Source organism: Diadema antillarum, unplaced genomic scaffold (genome assembly GCF_040938485.1).
Source record: "Diadema antillarum isolate AM-2024a unplaced genomic scaffold, OU_Dant_1.0 seq00000876_RagTag, whole genome shotgun sequence".
Classification (NCBI taxonomy): domain Eukaryota; kingdom Metazoa; phylum Echinodermata; class Echinoidea; order Diadematoida; family Diadematidae; genus Diadema; species Diadema antillarum.
This window is the reverse complement of record NW_027271740.1, coordinates 1,546,451-1,563,742: the sequence shown is the minus strand read 5'-3', so window position 1 is coordinate 1,563,742 and position 17,292 is coordinate 1,546,451. Positions and strand designations below refer to the sequence as shown.

Genomic DNA, 17,292 nt, shown 5'->3' with positions numbered 1-17,292 from the left:
ATCATACCTTACAATGTATGTACAAATTGATGACAAAATGCATCCAACACTGGTCAGACCAGAACGCGGCTGTTACACCGGCCAGTACTTCCACATACTAGTAAGTACTGCACTGTAATCATGCCTTGGTAATTTGTGTACTGTATGTGCTTTTCATCAGCTTTTGGGCAATTCCATTAAGCAAGTGAGGAAATTGGCCTCTTCCGAGATATAAACACTTCACTTCAAAGCCTACTAGAACTACTGTACTAGTACAGGGCTCCAGTTTTACAAATACGGTATACGCTCACTGCGATTGAAGTGTGCTTCCCTGTCTTATCATGGACTCGCCCTACATGTCACGCTAGCACGGTTAATTCCTTTTTTGTTCAGCAGGTGAAAAAACTCCCATCATGTTCAGAGGGACTCGTAATAATACAGTAAATACAATGTTATCGCCAATGCCTATTTAACCCTATTTTATTTAACTAGGCTATTTGAGACCAAGTTTTTACTGGGGGGGGGGGGGTCAATTTGACCCCCCTTCAGATCTCTGCCACCAATTGCGCGATCGCCGGAAAATTTTGCCTGAACATAGAGCCGGATGTCAACTACAAGATTACATGGTCATACAGTACAAAAATGTTGATTTCATATTTTTTAATAAATTAATTATGCAAATTTACGCATGAAATCATATTTTCACCTATAACTCCATCAAAAAGAACAAAGGGTTGCTAAATTTTTGTGTCAGAGTTCCTCAAGACACATCAAACAAATTTCTTGTAAAAAAATAGGCAATCAAAATCAGTTTCTTTTGTTTTTTATTGTTTTAATTTCTTACGCATTTTATTGTTTTTTCGACGTTCTGTTTTCTATTGTTTTTTGGCCAAAATTTGTTGCAGGCATTATTTCAAGCTTATCTACATTATGATTGATTAATCTTAATGCTCAAAAGTTGCAATAATCTAATTTATATCAATTAAACAAAAAAACACAATTTGCATTGGATTTGCAAACGAAATCATGAATTTGAGCTGTTTTCGGGTTGACATGCATATGCAAAACATTGCATAACTTCAGAATGGTGTACCCGGACGTCGCAAATTTGGTCTCAAAATATGCGGGAGATGAAAAATGAAAAAAACTTCAATGAAAAAAGTCATGAAATGACGCGGCAAAATCTTTGCGCGTAGCGGAATCGTGGCGCGAAATGTAGGGGGGGGGGTCAATTTGACCCCCCTCAGTTAGAATAGGGTTAAGGTATATACCCATTTCAGTTTCAGGCCTTGAAATAGGATTTTGGAGGGGCAAGGCCATTTAGAAAAGGGCACTTTTTCCAAGAGTCCAGCCATTAAAGGGCACTTAGGTCAGTCAAAGGGGCACCAAGGCCACATTGGAAAGGGCATGTTGGGTGTTTATATGTGATGTGAATGCCCCATACAGCTGTATGCTATCGACCGTGCTGCTACACTCCAGCAGCGCACGCATGCATAAGATCTCTCCGCAGCAGACGATGTTAGGCAGTAGGCCATACGCAATACAATGTAGGTTCTGTAATACAGTACGTTCTCAACGCATACGCCGCGCTCGCTTTGGAGCACTTACGGCGCCATTTTGCTTTGAGCATGCGGGCATGAATGCAGAGCGAGAGAGATGGCAATGCTCGCAGCCGTCCGACAGGCCTGGGCCCTGTTTCATACAGCTGTTCGTAAAGTTACGAACAACTCACAAGCGACTGGTGATCAGTTCTGATGTGCTACACTTATCAGAATTTCCATAATTCAGCACAAGAACTGATCACCAGTTGCTCGTAAGTTGCTCGTAACTTTACGAATAGCTTTATGAAACACCCCCCTGGCATTTTTTAGCATGGCTTGTGACCACTTGCTCCGGCCCGCCACTGCCTATAAACTCTATGGCCGCTGCGCTGCGGAGGCAGTCGGGACGGTAAAAGCCGGTCGGGCGTACATGTACGTACACGTCGTCTCGTATCTCGGAAAGATACTTTGAGTTTGAATCAGATATATTGGGACGCGAGTGAACTGAAGGTATGATATTTGAGATCAGGAAAGTTGTTCAAGCTTATTAAAGTGTAGACTTTGAGAAAGGGCATATTATACGTCATAAATAACAACTTTCATTCTAAAAGGGCACCACGGCCACAAGAAAAAGGGCACATTTTTTTTTGGCCGTAAATTTGATCAAGGAAAAAAAGGCATTGCGGCCAACGAAAGGGGCACCGACGGCCATGGCCGTCGGTGGCCGTCGGTTAATTCGAGGCCTGCAGTTTGATGGGCGTGTCCGATTGTGTGGCTCTTCCATACATGTGGCTAACATTGTGTGTGTCTACTCTGATAGCCAGGGAATTGATCATTGAGACTGCAAGATGTGTGCAAATCCCATGGGCGCGGTGAGGGTGTGTGTGTGTTCGTCAGATGAGTTTCTGAGGGAAAATCATGACATTCATAAACACCGGCTCTACGTGGTTGGGTGAGGCCTAGGGATGCATGTAAAACTTTCGCTAGCACTAGCGCAGCTCTGAAACTTTGTAGTCTAAACATCTATTTATTGCAACATTTGGTAGGTACTTGTGAATGCCGTGTGTGAGTGTCTCACTGCAAGTTCCCATAATTATTGTTTCATTTTATAAATCTTCCAATGTGTCTTTTCTATTGTCATGTTTGGGAAGTCACAGTGCAAATGGAAAAACGTTACGAGTACGTTGGCAAGTGTTTGAACGTGTTTCTCGGGCTTGGCAGTAGACCCTACTACTACTAGACCTAGTATCAATCGCGAATTTAACAACACGCCAAAACGCCACTGATACCGTGATTCGCGAAAATATCTGTACGCGAAAATATTGGCGTTTACAGTACATGCAAGTTTCATTAGGATACCTATAATGGTTTTTTAGATACGCTGTCCAAATTGATTACGGACGGCATCCAAATTGATTACAGATGGAAGGACGGACGGACGGACAACCCGAAAACATAACGCCTCCGGCGACACTTCATGGCGGAGGCATAAAAATTCTGAATCACTACCAAAGTTTAATCATCTGCTCCTTGTGTCATTCTCATCCTTTCCTGCAAGTTTCATCCAAATCCATTCTCAACTTTTTGAGTTATTTTGCACATGGACAAACAAACAAACCAACGGTAATGAAAACCAAAGATCCTACATAATAAGATGGTCAACTCTCAGTAGAAAAGTGAAATGCTGCCGATCTGAATTGTGGGATTTTTAAGGAGTGCGCCACTAGCATTGAGCAGGGATAGTTTCCAGGTGTGCTGTACTTTCCTGATATGTTTGTGGAGGACCAAGACAGGCTAAGACAAGAAAGAAGCTGGTATTTTCTGTGAAGAATCATGAGTAAACCTAAGAATTCGTGCAGTGCATTAAACTGCATCAATAGCTCCAACAAACCATCAGCAGGTTTATCATTATTTCGATTTCCAAGAGACCGCATGCACAGCGAGTTTATGTCTCACCTCCATGGTCACAGCGAGAGGTAGACTCGCACACAGCTCACTCAGCTCCACTCGCAGGTCGCTACACTCGCTGTAACTGTGCACATCCACAAATTATTGGGAGCTGCCTTTGCAAAAGGCTAACGCTTGTTCGATCTATACCCGCTCAATGCTAGCGGGCGGCAGCCACTTCCGTTTCACCAGCAGCCATGTAAAATGGGGAGAGTTGATCATCTTATGGAGAGTAGGATCTTTGTGAAAACATACCCTCCTCCCTTGACGGAGGAAATTACACATCCATTGTAGCACTACCGAAGACTATCGCTTACAATTTGAGAAAAGAAGATTTGAAAAGATTCCTTAATTTGGGAGTTTTGTCTGTCTCCCCCTCCCCCCTTTGAGCATTGTGCTCAAGTCTCCAATCTTGCCCATTTGTACATATTTAAAGATATCCTATCATCCAAGCGATAATACCTGCCAAGTCTGGTGAAATTTGACCATGCATTCTCAAGAAGAAGATGAAATGTACAATTATACAGAAGACTTATAAAGACTCCTGAATTTGGAGGCATGTTACCTATTCTAACAAATCGAGATCCTCTTACCCTCAGGTCAGGGATGCTACCTGCCAAGTTTTGGTGAAAATTGTACCATGCATTATCAAGCGGATTACCAAATTATGAAATTGGGCCCTAATTTGTCCCCTCCCCTCCCCCCTTACAAGGCCCCCAGGCGGGGAATCCCTGGATAGGCCATGAATAAACTTGAAATTATGGTCACCAGTCTACTTTCTCATACTAATAACTCTCATGTAGCTCTATCACTTATGGTTCTAGAGAATAAGATTTGTAAGATTCCCTAATTTGGGGTCTTTGAAATCCACCATGGGGTTTTGGAGGAAGAAACTGAAAATGTAAACTAGAAATGTCGCTATGGCGACTGGTATGCCTCTGCCATAATGCATGATTCTCCTAATAGGTCTAAAGTACATGTGGACAATGTGTGATTACAGTTTCACAAAATTTGCAAAATATTAAAATGACATGTTTGTCACAAATGTGTTGAATGTTCACCTTCCTTGACCTAGGTTTAATTGGATGAATAGGAGGGCATGTATTTGGGGATTTAAGGACTCTCAACTTGACTTTGACCCTCTCGTAAGTTTATGCATCGAGTAATTTTCAAGGTATGGAGAAAAAGTGCAATTTCTATATTGAACAGTAAATTGTTAACCATTTTCATGTGGCCCTTGACCCTAAAATTCATAAGAGACTCACTGTCAGGCAGAACATGCATAAATATGTACTAAGTTTCAAGATAGCTTGAACCACTTCCAAGATATGGAGGAAGAAGGAAGTTCAGAATTCTCACTAGATCTTTGACCTTTTCACCTTTGACCTTTTTGGAAGAAAAAAAAAACTTCCCAGAGAATCTAATATTGGGTTATACATGCATACACCAAGTTTTTAAAAAATAATAATCCTGCTGGCATTGCATAGATATGAGGGAAATAGTAAAATTTTGAAGTGTTGCCCTTGACCTCTGACCTTTGACCCCATGAACCCCAAAGTCCCTAGATAATCACTGCCAGTCAGTACATACATATATACTATGTTCCATAAAGATACCTTGAACAATTTCCCCGATACGGAGAAAAAAGTGAAATTTTAACATTTTTACTTGACCTTTTGACCTTTGACCTCATGACCCCAAAATTTCACCAAAGAATCTTAATTGGGTAATACATGTATACACTAAGTTTCAAGAAAATATTTTCAGGCATTGCAGAGATATGGGGGAAATAGTGAAATTTTAAGCATTTGACCTTGACCTTTTGACCTTTGACCTTGAGCATGTGCACCCAAAAGTTGATAGACACAACTTCACCCCCTAATACACATACATGCCAAGTTCCATTAAGATACCTCAAAAGGTTTTTTAGTTACGCTGTCCACAAAATTCATTACGGACGGACGGAAGGATGGACGGAAGGACGGACCAAAGGACGGACGGACAACCCGAAAACATAATGCCTCCGGCACCACTTTGTGGCGGAGGCATAAAAAGTTTAGGCACAATGACCAATACACAATGCATGCCAGACGGTGAATGATTGCAAGAGCTCACTTAGGCATTGGCTCGGGTGAGCTTAAAATCAAATACATTTTGGGTTTAAAAAAAGAATGAAAGTAAAAATGTATTCTCTAAAGGGCTCAATTATAGTAAAATTGAGCACTTTCTCCGGTCAAGAAAACTTCATGTGAAGTTCACTGTATCTAGCAGGGGTAAAATAGTGGAATATGATTACTAAAAAAAAAAAATAATAATAATAATAACAATAATAATAATCATGATAATAATCATGATAATGATAATAATAGTAACGACAGCGGCCGTCAAAGGCAGCAGACCCACGCCTTAGCAGCGCTACAGAGTAGTCGCAATACTATGCATGTACTATGGGGTCAAAACTACAAGGTCACATTGAATTTGTAGGGGTCAATTGATCATCACCAAAATCTAATCCGATTCTTCCCTGTCACTATCCAAACATTCACTTCCACCAAAACACTCTACAATGAAAAAGAGTGTGAAGCGGTGATCTTGACATATTATATAGGTGATGACTGGTGGGGGAGGGAACAAACCGAATGTTCCACCCGAAGGGTTTGAAATGCTTTTGAGGGACTTATAGCCTCCTGAAATAGCATTTCAAACCCTGAAGGTGGAACGTTTGGTACATGTTCCGACAACAAAAGTCATCATCTGTTATATCATATGGGTTAGTCAAATACGTCAAATACGTCAACGTCAACCACCAGCACAACGCACTCGATTGCTCATGCAGAGCCAAATTCACTGTGCGCGGTCCTAGGCCTTCTGTCATTTGTTACGTGAAAATGTTTTCCCATGGGAGAACATTACAAAAATGTTCTGTCCATGGGCGATCATAACGAATGTGCCTCCACCTCGTGACTGTGTTTAGCCAATCACTAACCGGTATTTGACTAACCTATTTAATATATGGTGCCGTGTCCAAATTTCGCCCAGTGTGCCAGCACGACACTTGTGTACAGCAACAGAGCCGTGTATAGTTAGTGCACTACGAAATGGAAGCATATGCACTGCAGTGTGACTGGGACCGAGCAAAATTTTTCCGTGATTGTGGAATGTTCCTCCAACGAAAAAAAAGAATCAATAATAATATGAAAAATCCCCAAATACGGGCCATTTTGTGACGACAGAAAGCGAACTATCACAAAATTTTCACAAATTCAGAAGGACGAGTCCCTAAAATAAACATAAATTTCAGAATTCTTACGAACATTTGAGCAGCGAAGTCCGTCGTCTGGGAGTTCTGTTTTCGTATGGTAGCGGAAAATCGCACAGTAAGAAACGGGAAAATGTTTGGAGTGGTCACCCCATGGGGTCAAAAGTACAAGGTCACCCAGAATTTGCAGGGGTCAACCGATTATCACCAAAATCTAATCAATTCTTTTCTGTCACTATCCAAACATTCCCTGAACAGTTGGTGCAAATCCGTTCACCCGTTCTCTTGTTATCTCGTACACAAACAAATAAACAAACAAACGCAAACAAACAAACATACGGAACCCTTTACATAACCCCCTGCTGATTTTCATCGGCGTGGGTAATAATAATAATACCAGTAACAATTACACGGGAAAGAGGGTACAGCAGACACAGAGTTTAGCACAGAAAAGAACACACAGCAGAGAAAAAAATCAGACAAGACACAGAATACGAAGAAAGCACAACACATGGTGAGGGGGTGAAGGATCGGTCTTCACCTGGACTTGGAGTACTGTCTCTCCTCCCCTCTGTAACATCACTCAATAGAGTTCCTTTCATGATGCCCAGTGGCTTGCCAGTCATACCATCCTTTGATCCTCGTAGGTTGAAACATACTGTCAGACTTAGTTCATAACCATCTTCATGGACAGCTGCTGTTACCAACTAGAAATTGAGAACAGTGGATTAATACACAAGTTTACTAACATATTCATATTTTATGCATACCCTGATAACAAAGTTAGTTTGTTCCTAGCAATCAAATACTGCACAAAAGCCTTGCAATACACAGTAGTAATTCATACATGCAAACTGGATTTCATACATTGAAATGCTTTCAGTGTCTACAAGAGCATGGAATAGTTTGTAAGTAATGTTCTGAGAGGAAACATCTCCACAAATATGCATACATTACTCAAATGGACAATTACATGTCTTAGATACAGACTGTAACATCTCAGCATTTCACGTTACATGGACAAGTCCTAAATTGTTAAAAAAAAAAAAAACCGTTGATTTTATCAGCACTGATAAAACTGCTATTTTTTTAGCTTCTCCACTATAAAACCATTCTCTTAGAATTTGTAACAATGTGCAACTTGTGAATTGCACATTTACATATTTTGTAGAATTCATTAACACTCAAAGTCATTTATGTAGAAATTATATACATATATATATATATATATATATATATATATATATATATATATATATACACTCAACAAAAAAAGTAAGTTCCCCCTAGCATTTTTGGATATATCTCAAAAAGTGTTTTACGGATTTTCATAATTCAAACGGGAATGGATAAGGAATTTTATTACTCATAACATGAGTGGCAAATCATTGCCACCAGATATAATCATTGATGTGAAAAAATGCATTTTATGTCAAAATGCATGGAAACAAAAGTTGCACTTTAGTGATTTGCAATGACTTTTACACAAATAATCAAACAATCACTCATGATTTTGAACTTTTAAGCATGGTTTATTCTCTATCTCTTTCTTTTCATGAGCATACAGTGAAGTAGTTAATAACTGATATGTCCACCATTCGCTTCAATGACCAGCCGGCATCTCTTCCTCATACTGTTAACCAAAGTTTGTACTTGGCGCTGCTCAATGTTGGCCCCATGCTCTCTGCCAGATGCGCTTAAATTCTTGCAGTGAAGTGTCATCTTTCACCTTCTTGCTCGCTTTCCACTTAATGATATCCCAAAGATTCTCTACTGGATTACAGTCAGGGGATCTTGCAGACCACTCCATACGTTCGATGCCATTTCCTTCCACAAACTGATCTACAACTTGAGCACATGATGCAAAATGGCTATAGGCACATTAATGTGATCAACCCAAATTGGAATTACAAATCACATGGCTTCTACCAACATTTTCATATTGAAAAGGCCTATTGTTTAAAAAGTATGCATAACATCTGTTTAGTAGGGAAGCACATTGTATTTGAAGAAATTCCTGAGAATTACACAATGTAAAAAGGTCATTTGCCAACTTACATAGGAAATGTATACAATATGCTTCATATAGCCTGAAGTGCAACTTTTTTTCCCATGCATTTTGACATAAAATGTGTTTTTTTACACCAATAATGATATCTGGTAGCAGTGATATGCCATTCATGTTATGAGTACCATGGGTAATGAATTTCCCTATCCATTCCCGTTTGAATTATGAAAATCCGTAAAATACTTTTTGAGATATATCCAAAAATGTTAGGGGGGAACTTACTTTTTTTGCATAGTGTATATATGCAGGGTATGCTCTCCAAAAAGCCAGACAGACTATTCTCAAACAGGAACACCTACATAGATTACATTATATCCCCAATAATATGGGTTTCATCGGGTAGCTCATTTTCATATCTCAGTTACAGGGACATTCCAGATGATTATATAATTTTACATTATGTAGTATACAATGTATAAATTGATAGTGCCATGTATAGATTTGTGGAATTTATTTGTCCTTGAGCAGACAAACCAATATTCTAAAAACCCAAAACTTATAACATAGAACGAGGATGATGACAGAGGAGGCTCACATATTCGAAAAGTGTAGCAATTCAATTCCATTGCAATACCACTTGCTTTTAAATAAGTTCCCCTGTATAGAATTCATGCATGCTTTCTTCCTTTGTTCTGCTTCCATGAGCACCCAATCAGGCATTCTTTAAAGTGAAGCTGTTATGTCATCATCCCTGTTCATTGTGATTTGCTATGAAATTTGAAAACATTCTTATTCCTATTGAAATCAATATAAATTCTGTAACACTATATCCAGTGTACTCTATAGATGTTCAAATGCAAAAGCCTGAAAATCATACAGATGTCTCCTTTAATACTAAAGTTCATTTCATACTTCTGGTATAAGCAGAAGTGGGCCTGCCTATAACACTACAAACATCCAAGGAATCCCTTTAGTCTATAAGATCCACATCACAAATGTGGCAATACTCTGACAAGTTGGACATAAAGTCGTTATAAGTACCTTGCCCATCCGAGGTTCCCCAATCATGTTTCTGAAATCTTGGTTGTTCTGGGCATGTGCCTTCAGGTGCCCACATATATGGTCCATTTGCTGCCTCCAGTACCCTACAAAATGGGAGACACACAGGGTCATGACATATTTATACCATCTTGGCATAGTATGTAAAGCTTCTTTTTTTTTTTGCTTGGATTATTGACACAAGCACACACACAAAGAGCAAATGCACATGACCATAATCAATTTACCAGTGCCAGAATCGGGTACTGGTTCCCCACTTTGACCATGATTATTCCTCCAATTCACTTTGACCGTTTTCATGAGATTTTGTGTTTTCAAGGAAATCTTTTAGTCAAGACTAGATTCTTGTTTTAATAGGGTTTGCTTCTAATTTCTGTACTGGCAACTGTATGACCAAAGTTGATGATGAAGTTTGCCAAGCTCATGATGTGTGGAATCCATTAACCTGTAATTCAATGGCATTTCCTTCCTCCATGACTACTGTCCATCCATGCTCTTGCTACCAGAGATGTCTAGTAAAATAAAGCGCAAGGACAAAAATATGAACCTTTGCTCACAAATCATCTTCAACAGAAGCAGTTTGTGAATGTGAAAAGACTTTGCAGTGTTAGAATGTGATAGTCCTGAGGTTACTTTAACAAGAGCTGATCAAACTTCACCAGAGTTCTACAAACTAAGCAGCAGATCACGAGATAAACACTTCAAAGTAGATTGGGGGATTTGAGCATTTTGTGCAGACCTTGAGGAGCCTGCTCACTGTGAGTGGTCAGTGCCCTCTGCTGGTGTGTTAGTAAGCTACTGGAGCATTTGGCTATGCTTCTAAAGATGATCATCAGGTTGTTGTTGTTGTTGTGTGGATCTGGCATGTTGAAGTTAATAGTCAGTGCGATGTGGGGTAGAGTGAGTGTCAAAGATAGTAAATAACAAGATAAGAAGGCGCACGATAAAAATGGACACAAAATGGCTACCCTACATGACGATACAAAAGAGAGCTAAATACGAACTCAGTACACCTAGAAACATCATCTATTTCCAAAGGTAGTGGTATTTTTCTCATCTTAAAAAGATTTAAAAATTATAGTCATAGCTTTTTTTCGATTAAGGGGATTATTTTGAAGAACAAAATTTTAGAGTAATAAGGATTATTTCAAGGAGGAAAAAATTTGGCAACAACATGATCTCACAATCAAAGACGATTGATAAACAACAAAAACAACTTCAAAGACAACGCGTCTCAGGCAAAGACGCCCATCACCCGAGACGCACTGTTGTTGTTGTTGTTGTTGTTTATCAAGCGATTTTGAGTGGTCTCAGGTGATGTGCGAAATACGCTCGAGGACCGCGCGCTGTCCATTTGTTTTATACAGGATTAGCGCGCACTTTCCTGTCTTTTCAGTTGAGCGTCTTTGGTGAATGTACTACTGTTTGTTGTTGTTCATGTAAAAGCCTGTGTCCAGTGGCACTCTATCATTTGCATCAATGTGGGGGTCTCTCTGTTGCATCAGGTGTTCCAGTCTTTGCTTGTTGTAATGTTCTGGTTGATGTCCCAGTCAATGTGTTGTTCATGTTGTAATGTTCTGGTTGATGTCCCAGTCAATGTGTTGTTCACGTTGTAATGTTCTGGTTGTTGTCCCAGTCATGTGTTGTTCACGTTGTAATGTTCTGGTTGATGTCCCAGTCAATGTGTTGTTCATGTTGTAATGTTCTGGTTGTTGTCCCAGTCAATGTGTTGTTCACGTTGTAATGTTCTGGTTGTTGTCCCAGTCATGTGTTGTTCACGTTGTAATGTTCTGGTTGATGTCCCAGTCAATGTGTTGTTCATGTTGTAATGTTCTGGTCGATGTCCCAGTCAACGTGTTGTTCACGTTGTAATGTTCTGGTTGATGTCCCAGTCAATGTGTTGTTCATGCTGTAATGTTCTGATTGTTGTCCCAGTCAATGTGTTGTTCATGTTGTAATGTTCTGATTGTTGTCCCAGTCAATGTGTTGTTCACGTTGTAATGTTCTGGTTGTTGTCCCAGTCAATGTGTTGTTCATGTTGTAATGTTCTGGTTGATGTCCCAGTCAATGTGTTGTTCATGTTGTAATGTTCTGGTCGATGTCCCAGTCAACGTGTTGTTCACGTTGTAATGTTCTGGTTGATGTCCCAGTCAATGTGTTTTCATGCTGTAATGTTCTGATTGTTGTCCCAGTCAATGTGTTGTTCATGTTGTAATGTTCTGATTGTTGTCCCAGTCAATGTGTTGTTCATGTTGTAATGTTCTGGTTGTTGTCCCAGTCAATGTGTTGTTCATGTTGTAATGTTCTGGTTGTTGTCCCAGTCAATGTGTTGTTCACGTTGTAATGTTCTGGTTGTTGTCCCAGTCAATGTGTTGTTCATGTTGTAATGTTCTGGTCGATGTCCCAGTCAACGTGTTGTTCATGCTGTAATGTTCTGATTGTTGTCCCAGTCAATGTGTTGTTCATGTTGTAATGTTCTGATTGTTGTCCCAGTCAATGTGTTGTTCACGTTGTAATGTTCTGGTTGTTGTCCCAGTCAATGTGTTGTTCACGTTGTAATGTTCTGGTTGATGTCCCAGTCAATGTGTTGTTCATGTTGTAATGTTCTGGTCGATGTCCCAGTCAACGTGTTGTTCACGTTGTAATGTTCTGGTTGATGTCCCAGTCAATGTGTTTTCATGCTGTAATGTTCTGATTGTTGTCCCAGTCAATGTGTTGTTCATGTTGTAATGTTCTGATTGTTGTCCCAGTCAATGTGTTGTTCATGTTGTAATGTTCTGGTTGTTGTCCCAGTCAATGTGTTGTTCATGTTGTAATGTTCTGGTTGTTGTCCCAGTCAATGTGTTGTTCACGTTGTAATGTTCTGGTTGTTGTCCCAGTCAATGTGTTGTTCATGTTGTAATGTTCTGGTCGATGTCCCAGTCAATGTGTTGTTCACGTTGTAATGTTCTGGTTGTTGTCCCAGTCAATGTGTTGTTCACGTTGTAATGTTCTGGTTGTTGTCCCAGTCAATGTGTTGTTCACGTTGTAATGTTCTGGTTGTTGTCCCAGTCAATGTGTTGTTCACGTTGTAATGTTCTGGTTGATGTCCCAGTCAATGTGTTGTTCACGTTGTAATGTTCTGGTTGTTGTCCCAGTCAATGTGTTGTTCACGTTGTAATGTTCTGATTGTTGTCCCAGTCAATGTGTTGTTCATGTTGTAATGTTCTGGTTGTTGTCCCAGTCAATGTGTTGTTCATGTTGTAATGTTCTGGTTGTTGTCCCAGTCAATGTGTTGTTCACGTTGTAATGTTCTGGTTGTTGTCCCAGTCAAAGTGTTGTTCATGTTGTAATGTTCTGGTTGATGTCCCAGTCAATGTGTTGTTCACGTTGTAATGTTCTGGTTGTTGTCCCAGTCAATGTGTTGTTCATGTTGTAATGTTCCGGTTGTTGTCCCAGTCAATGTGTTGTTCATGTTGTAATGTTCTGGTTGTTGTCCTAGTCAATGTGTTATTCATGTTGTTATGTTCTGGTTATTGTCCCAGTCAATGTGTTATTCATGTTGTTGTTGTCCCACTCATTGAACTGGTAGCATGTTTGATGTCTTTAAATCTGGTTTCAATAATAATCACTATTTCATGACAACATGTGAAACTTTATATTCCATAAGTCATTTTCTACAACAAATTTTGATAAAAACAAAGCCTTTTAACTATGCTGTTTGACTTAACACTGTTACATTAAAAGCAACTTGAAAATTGAGCAGAAAAATGCAATATCAACTTCTGCTTGAAATCTGCAGTGGCACTAGAAGCTTGTGTGGCACAGTAAGGCATATCTGTAATGCTATGTCAGTTACTCAGTGCACATGTATGTTATTGTTCAGCAATATGTAATATCATAGCAGTAAATCTTATTGGCATCTGCATCTATTATGTGAAACGCCATGTATATGTAAAGAGTTGATAAGTTACAATTTTTTTCTTACCTTGACATTCAATCTTGCAAACAATGACATCAACACAGAAAGGCCCTTTCACATTCATACACAGAAGAAACAATGATGATCTTAACACTGGCTCAGTGTGAAGAGTCCTGTTAACACAAACCTGGAACTTTTGTCAACAAGCTGTGAACCTGCCCATACATTGGCAAAAAGAAAACGGTGGAGGTGGAAAAAACAAAACAAACAAAACAAAACAACACACACACACACATATACACACACACACAAACACATACATACACACATACACACACACATACACATTTCACAAATATATATAATTTTTTTAGGGGGGTTGTTGTTTTTGTACTAGGTTTTCCTCAAGTGTACAGGTAGTTGACGCACACCTTCCATGAAAAGACAAGTAGCAAGATTCATTGTAGCAGTAGTAAAAGGAATGGAGAAAGTACTAGTTTCCAGTCTACTGCATACACATGGAACATCAAAATGCCACTTGCTTTCAGAGAAGGATGTAGGTGTCAATTTACTGGATTAAAACCCTCGACACTAGTGTGAAAGATCACCTTTGCCTGGACTAACTGCTGTCAGGGTCAGTTTACGGTCACTCATTGAGTCCATTTTGTTCTTGGCCTCCTGCTGCTCTGCCTCCCTTTTGTGCATCTCTTGCATGGAGGGGTAGAAGATGCCTGCTGTCTGAGTGGAAGCTGAGGCTTTGGGGGGCTCTTTCTTGGGTGTGGTCATTGGAACCCATGATGGCTCTTCATTCTTGTCCACAACCTAAATATGAAGGACACACAAACAGGACAAACATGAGGATGAAAACTTAACTACATACATAGCTTATAGACACTGTTTGACAATGTCCCCATTTGAAAAATCTGAGCCGGATAGTCCAAAACACTCCCAGTCTTTGGTGTAAATATGAAGCTACTGGGTCAAATATAAATTTACATTGTATGCTTACTGCTTAAAGGAAGTGAAAATTTGTGATTGGCTGGACTTATATTCAGCATTTCCCCACAAAAGTAACCCCTAAGTCAATTGTTTGGTGATATTTGTTCACATATCTCTTGACAGTGACAACATCATTCTCAAAATGTTTGAATAATTGTGTTCTTTTCATACACTTGAATATCTTCATATGTCTGCAAAGTTTGTTTCCAAAAGTGAGCCACTACAATGTTAAACAGTGAATTCATTACAACCATGACAACTTTATTAGTTGTTGAACATAATTTGACAGTGGAAGCATCACCCCCATTTATGTTCTGTTCAAGTATAATTCCTTTTTCTAAAGTTATGGTACATTAGCCCACTTTACAGGGTGCAATATGTAAACTTGTACAAAGGGAGTCATGAGATCCTTAAAATAAAGAAATTATGGCAAATTTGGTGTTGCCAGAAAAAAAAAGGGATAAAATCTTGAGTCAGACAAAAATATACAGAAATATACTGAACATGTTAAAGCATACTGCATACCATTTCTGACAAAATATTATGGTATCCTTGTATACTTTGTGGTACATTTTTGTTTTCCTAAAGCAACACCAATGACACAACTGCTTATTTGTCATAACACCACTGGTGTTGGAAAGTTGGAAAAACACTTTGTAAATGAAGCGTAAGGGGTCTTGTTCCTATTCAACAATCTATTAATAAATTTTCCAATTTTTGGGTAATGAATCTATGATGGTCATATTCACTTAATTTGAAGAGGTGATTGAGGGGCAATATCAAATGAGCTGCTGGGTGAATACATTTATTACTGTAGATGATGTAAATGAATACGTACAGTATCCAACAGAAGTGAGTACACCCCACATGAGCATTTGAAAATTTGAATGTAATTCTTCAAGTTGCTGATTTTAAATAACAAGTCTCACAGAGATTGTAAAATGGACCTGGCGTGACAGGAATTGGCGCAAAAACTAGTATTCGTAATCTCAATTATGAAATATTATGCATATCTCATGAAAATAGTGGCAACAAAAGTGAGTACACCATGTGTAGTATTTGCATTGAAATATGATCAAATCTGGAGTTTTATGGTCCCTGCATTTGCCATAACTTTCCTTAGCATGAAAAACATGTTGATATTACATGGTAGTGACCTAGAGTTTGTGTTCCATGCATGTACACAACCAACTGCTTTTCTGAAAAGTTAGCAAGGGGATCAGTTGCATGTTCGATGATTTCTCCTGACCACACTAGTCACACCAGTAGTAATGCACAGAGGAATACAAGAATTAAAGTGAGTCAAACCCTGACCACTCCAAGAAGTCATCAAACAGGAGTGAAACACAGATAAAAGAATGCAGAGGGGCATTATAAGGCAGTGCTATGTCATATCAACATGTTTTTTGTGCTAAGGAAAATTATGAACAGTGCTGTCGACCATAAAACTCCAGATTCAACCATGTTTCCATGCAAATATTACACAGGGTGTACTCACTTTTGTTGCCATTATTTTCTCAAGTATGCATAATATTTCAAAATTAAGGTTATAAATACTAGTTTTCTGTCTCAAGTCATATCATTCAATGTCATTTTTACAATCTCTGTGAGACTTGTGAGATAAAACAAACAATTTAAAGAATTATATTCAAATTTTTAAATGTTCACATGGTGTGTACTCACTTCTGTTGTATACTGTACCATCATCATAAACATATATGTACATACACAAGTATTTATACTGATCACTCTAGGAATGTTTGCATGCATGTATGTATACAGGGGAAACTCGAGAAGGTCGGGACTGTCCACTTTTCCTCGTTACAGCTGATATCTTGTTATATTAGTAGGCATAATTAACATACCATAAAAACATGAATTTGTACATATGGGACTACAGATCATGTTTCAACTGATACTCATAACCTGGCAATGTGTGTGACAGAATTACTCTCCTTTATGTGTAAAAAAAAATTTTTTCTTAATGAATGGTTGAATTTGTAAATCTACAGATTGTGTGCGATCGTGTCATGATCGTTTGTGAATTCATTGGTATGCGGTTCTGGCAAGCATGTGTTGTGTGTGAAGACTTGAACAAGCTAATGCTTGCCAGCTCTGCGTGTGAGACACATTTTGCATTCATTACCTCCGCCAAGGGGGAGGTTATGTTTTCATTTACCGTTTGTTTGTTTGTTAGTTTGTCCGTGTGCAAAATAACTCAAAAAGTAGTTAACGGATTGGGATGAAACTTGCAGGAAAGGTTGAGAATGATACAAGTATCAAAAAATTAACTTTTGGTAGTGATCCGAGAATTTTTGGGGAATTTATGAAGGATTTTTGGTATTTTGGCAGGTAGGGTCAATGAACTTGGGAGTTCAGGCTGCATTTGAGGTTTGCATGTGCTGCGCGCACTAAAGTGCGTGCTCTAGTTTCTGCTAGGGCAAGGCGCGCCGTGCAGCTGAGGGTTTAAGACGTAACAAAGGCTTCTATATTGGGAAATCCGGCGACTTTCAGCACACAATGCTATACGTATGGGTGGAAATCACTGATATCTCTATGGAAGAATAAGATCAGTGGTGGAAATGAGCTGCATGCTTGG

The 17,292-nt window shown here is 39.1% G+C and overlaps 1 protein-coding gene across 1 annotated transcript in view; it reads right to left on the bottom strand.

Moving 5' to 3' along the window:
- Positions 1–17,292, bottom strand: part of LOC139740743 (double zinc ribbon and ankyrin repeat-containing protein 1-like) — a 76,573-nt gene that overhangs the window by 30,167 nt on the left and 29,114 nt on the right. The window contains exons 12-14 of the mRNA XM_071651311.1: positions 14,303–14,516; positions 9,776–9,879; positions 7,268–7,433 (exon numbers count right to left, since the gene is read on the bottom strand). Of these exons, the coding sequence (XP_071507412.1) occupies positions 7,268–7,433; positions 9,776–9,879; positions 14,303–14,516 (484 nt within the window). The remainder of the gene's footprint in view (positions 1–7,267; positions 7,434–9,775; positions 9,880–14,302; positions 14,517–17,292) is intronic.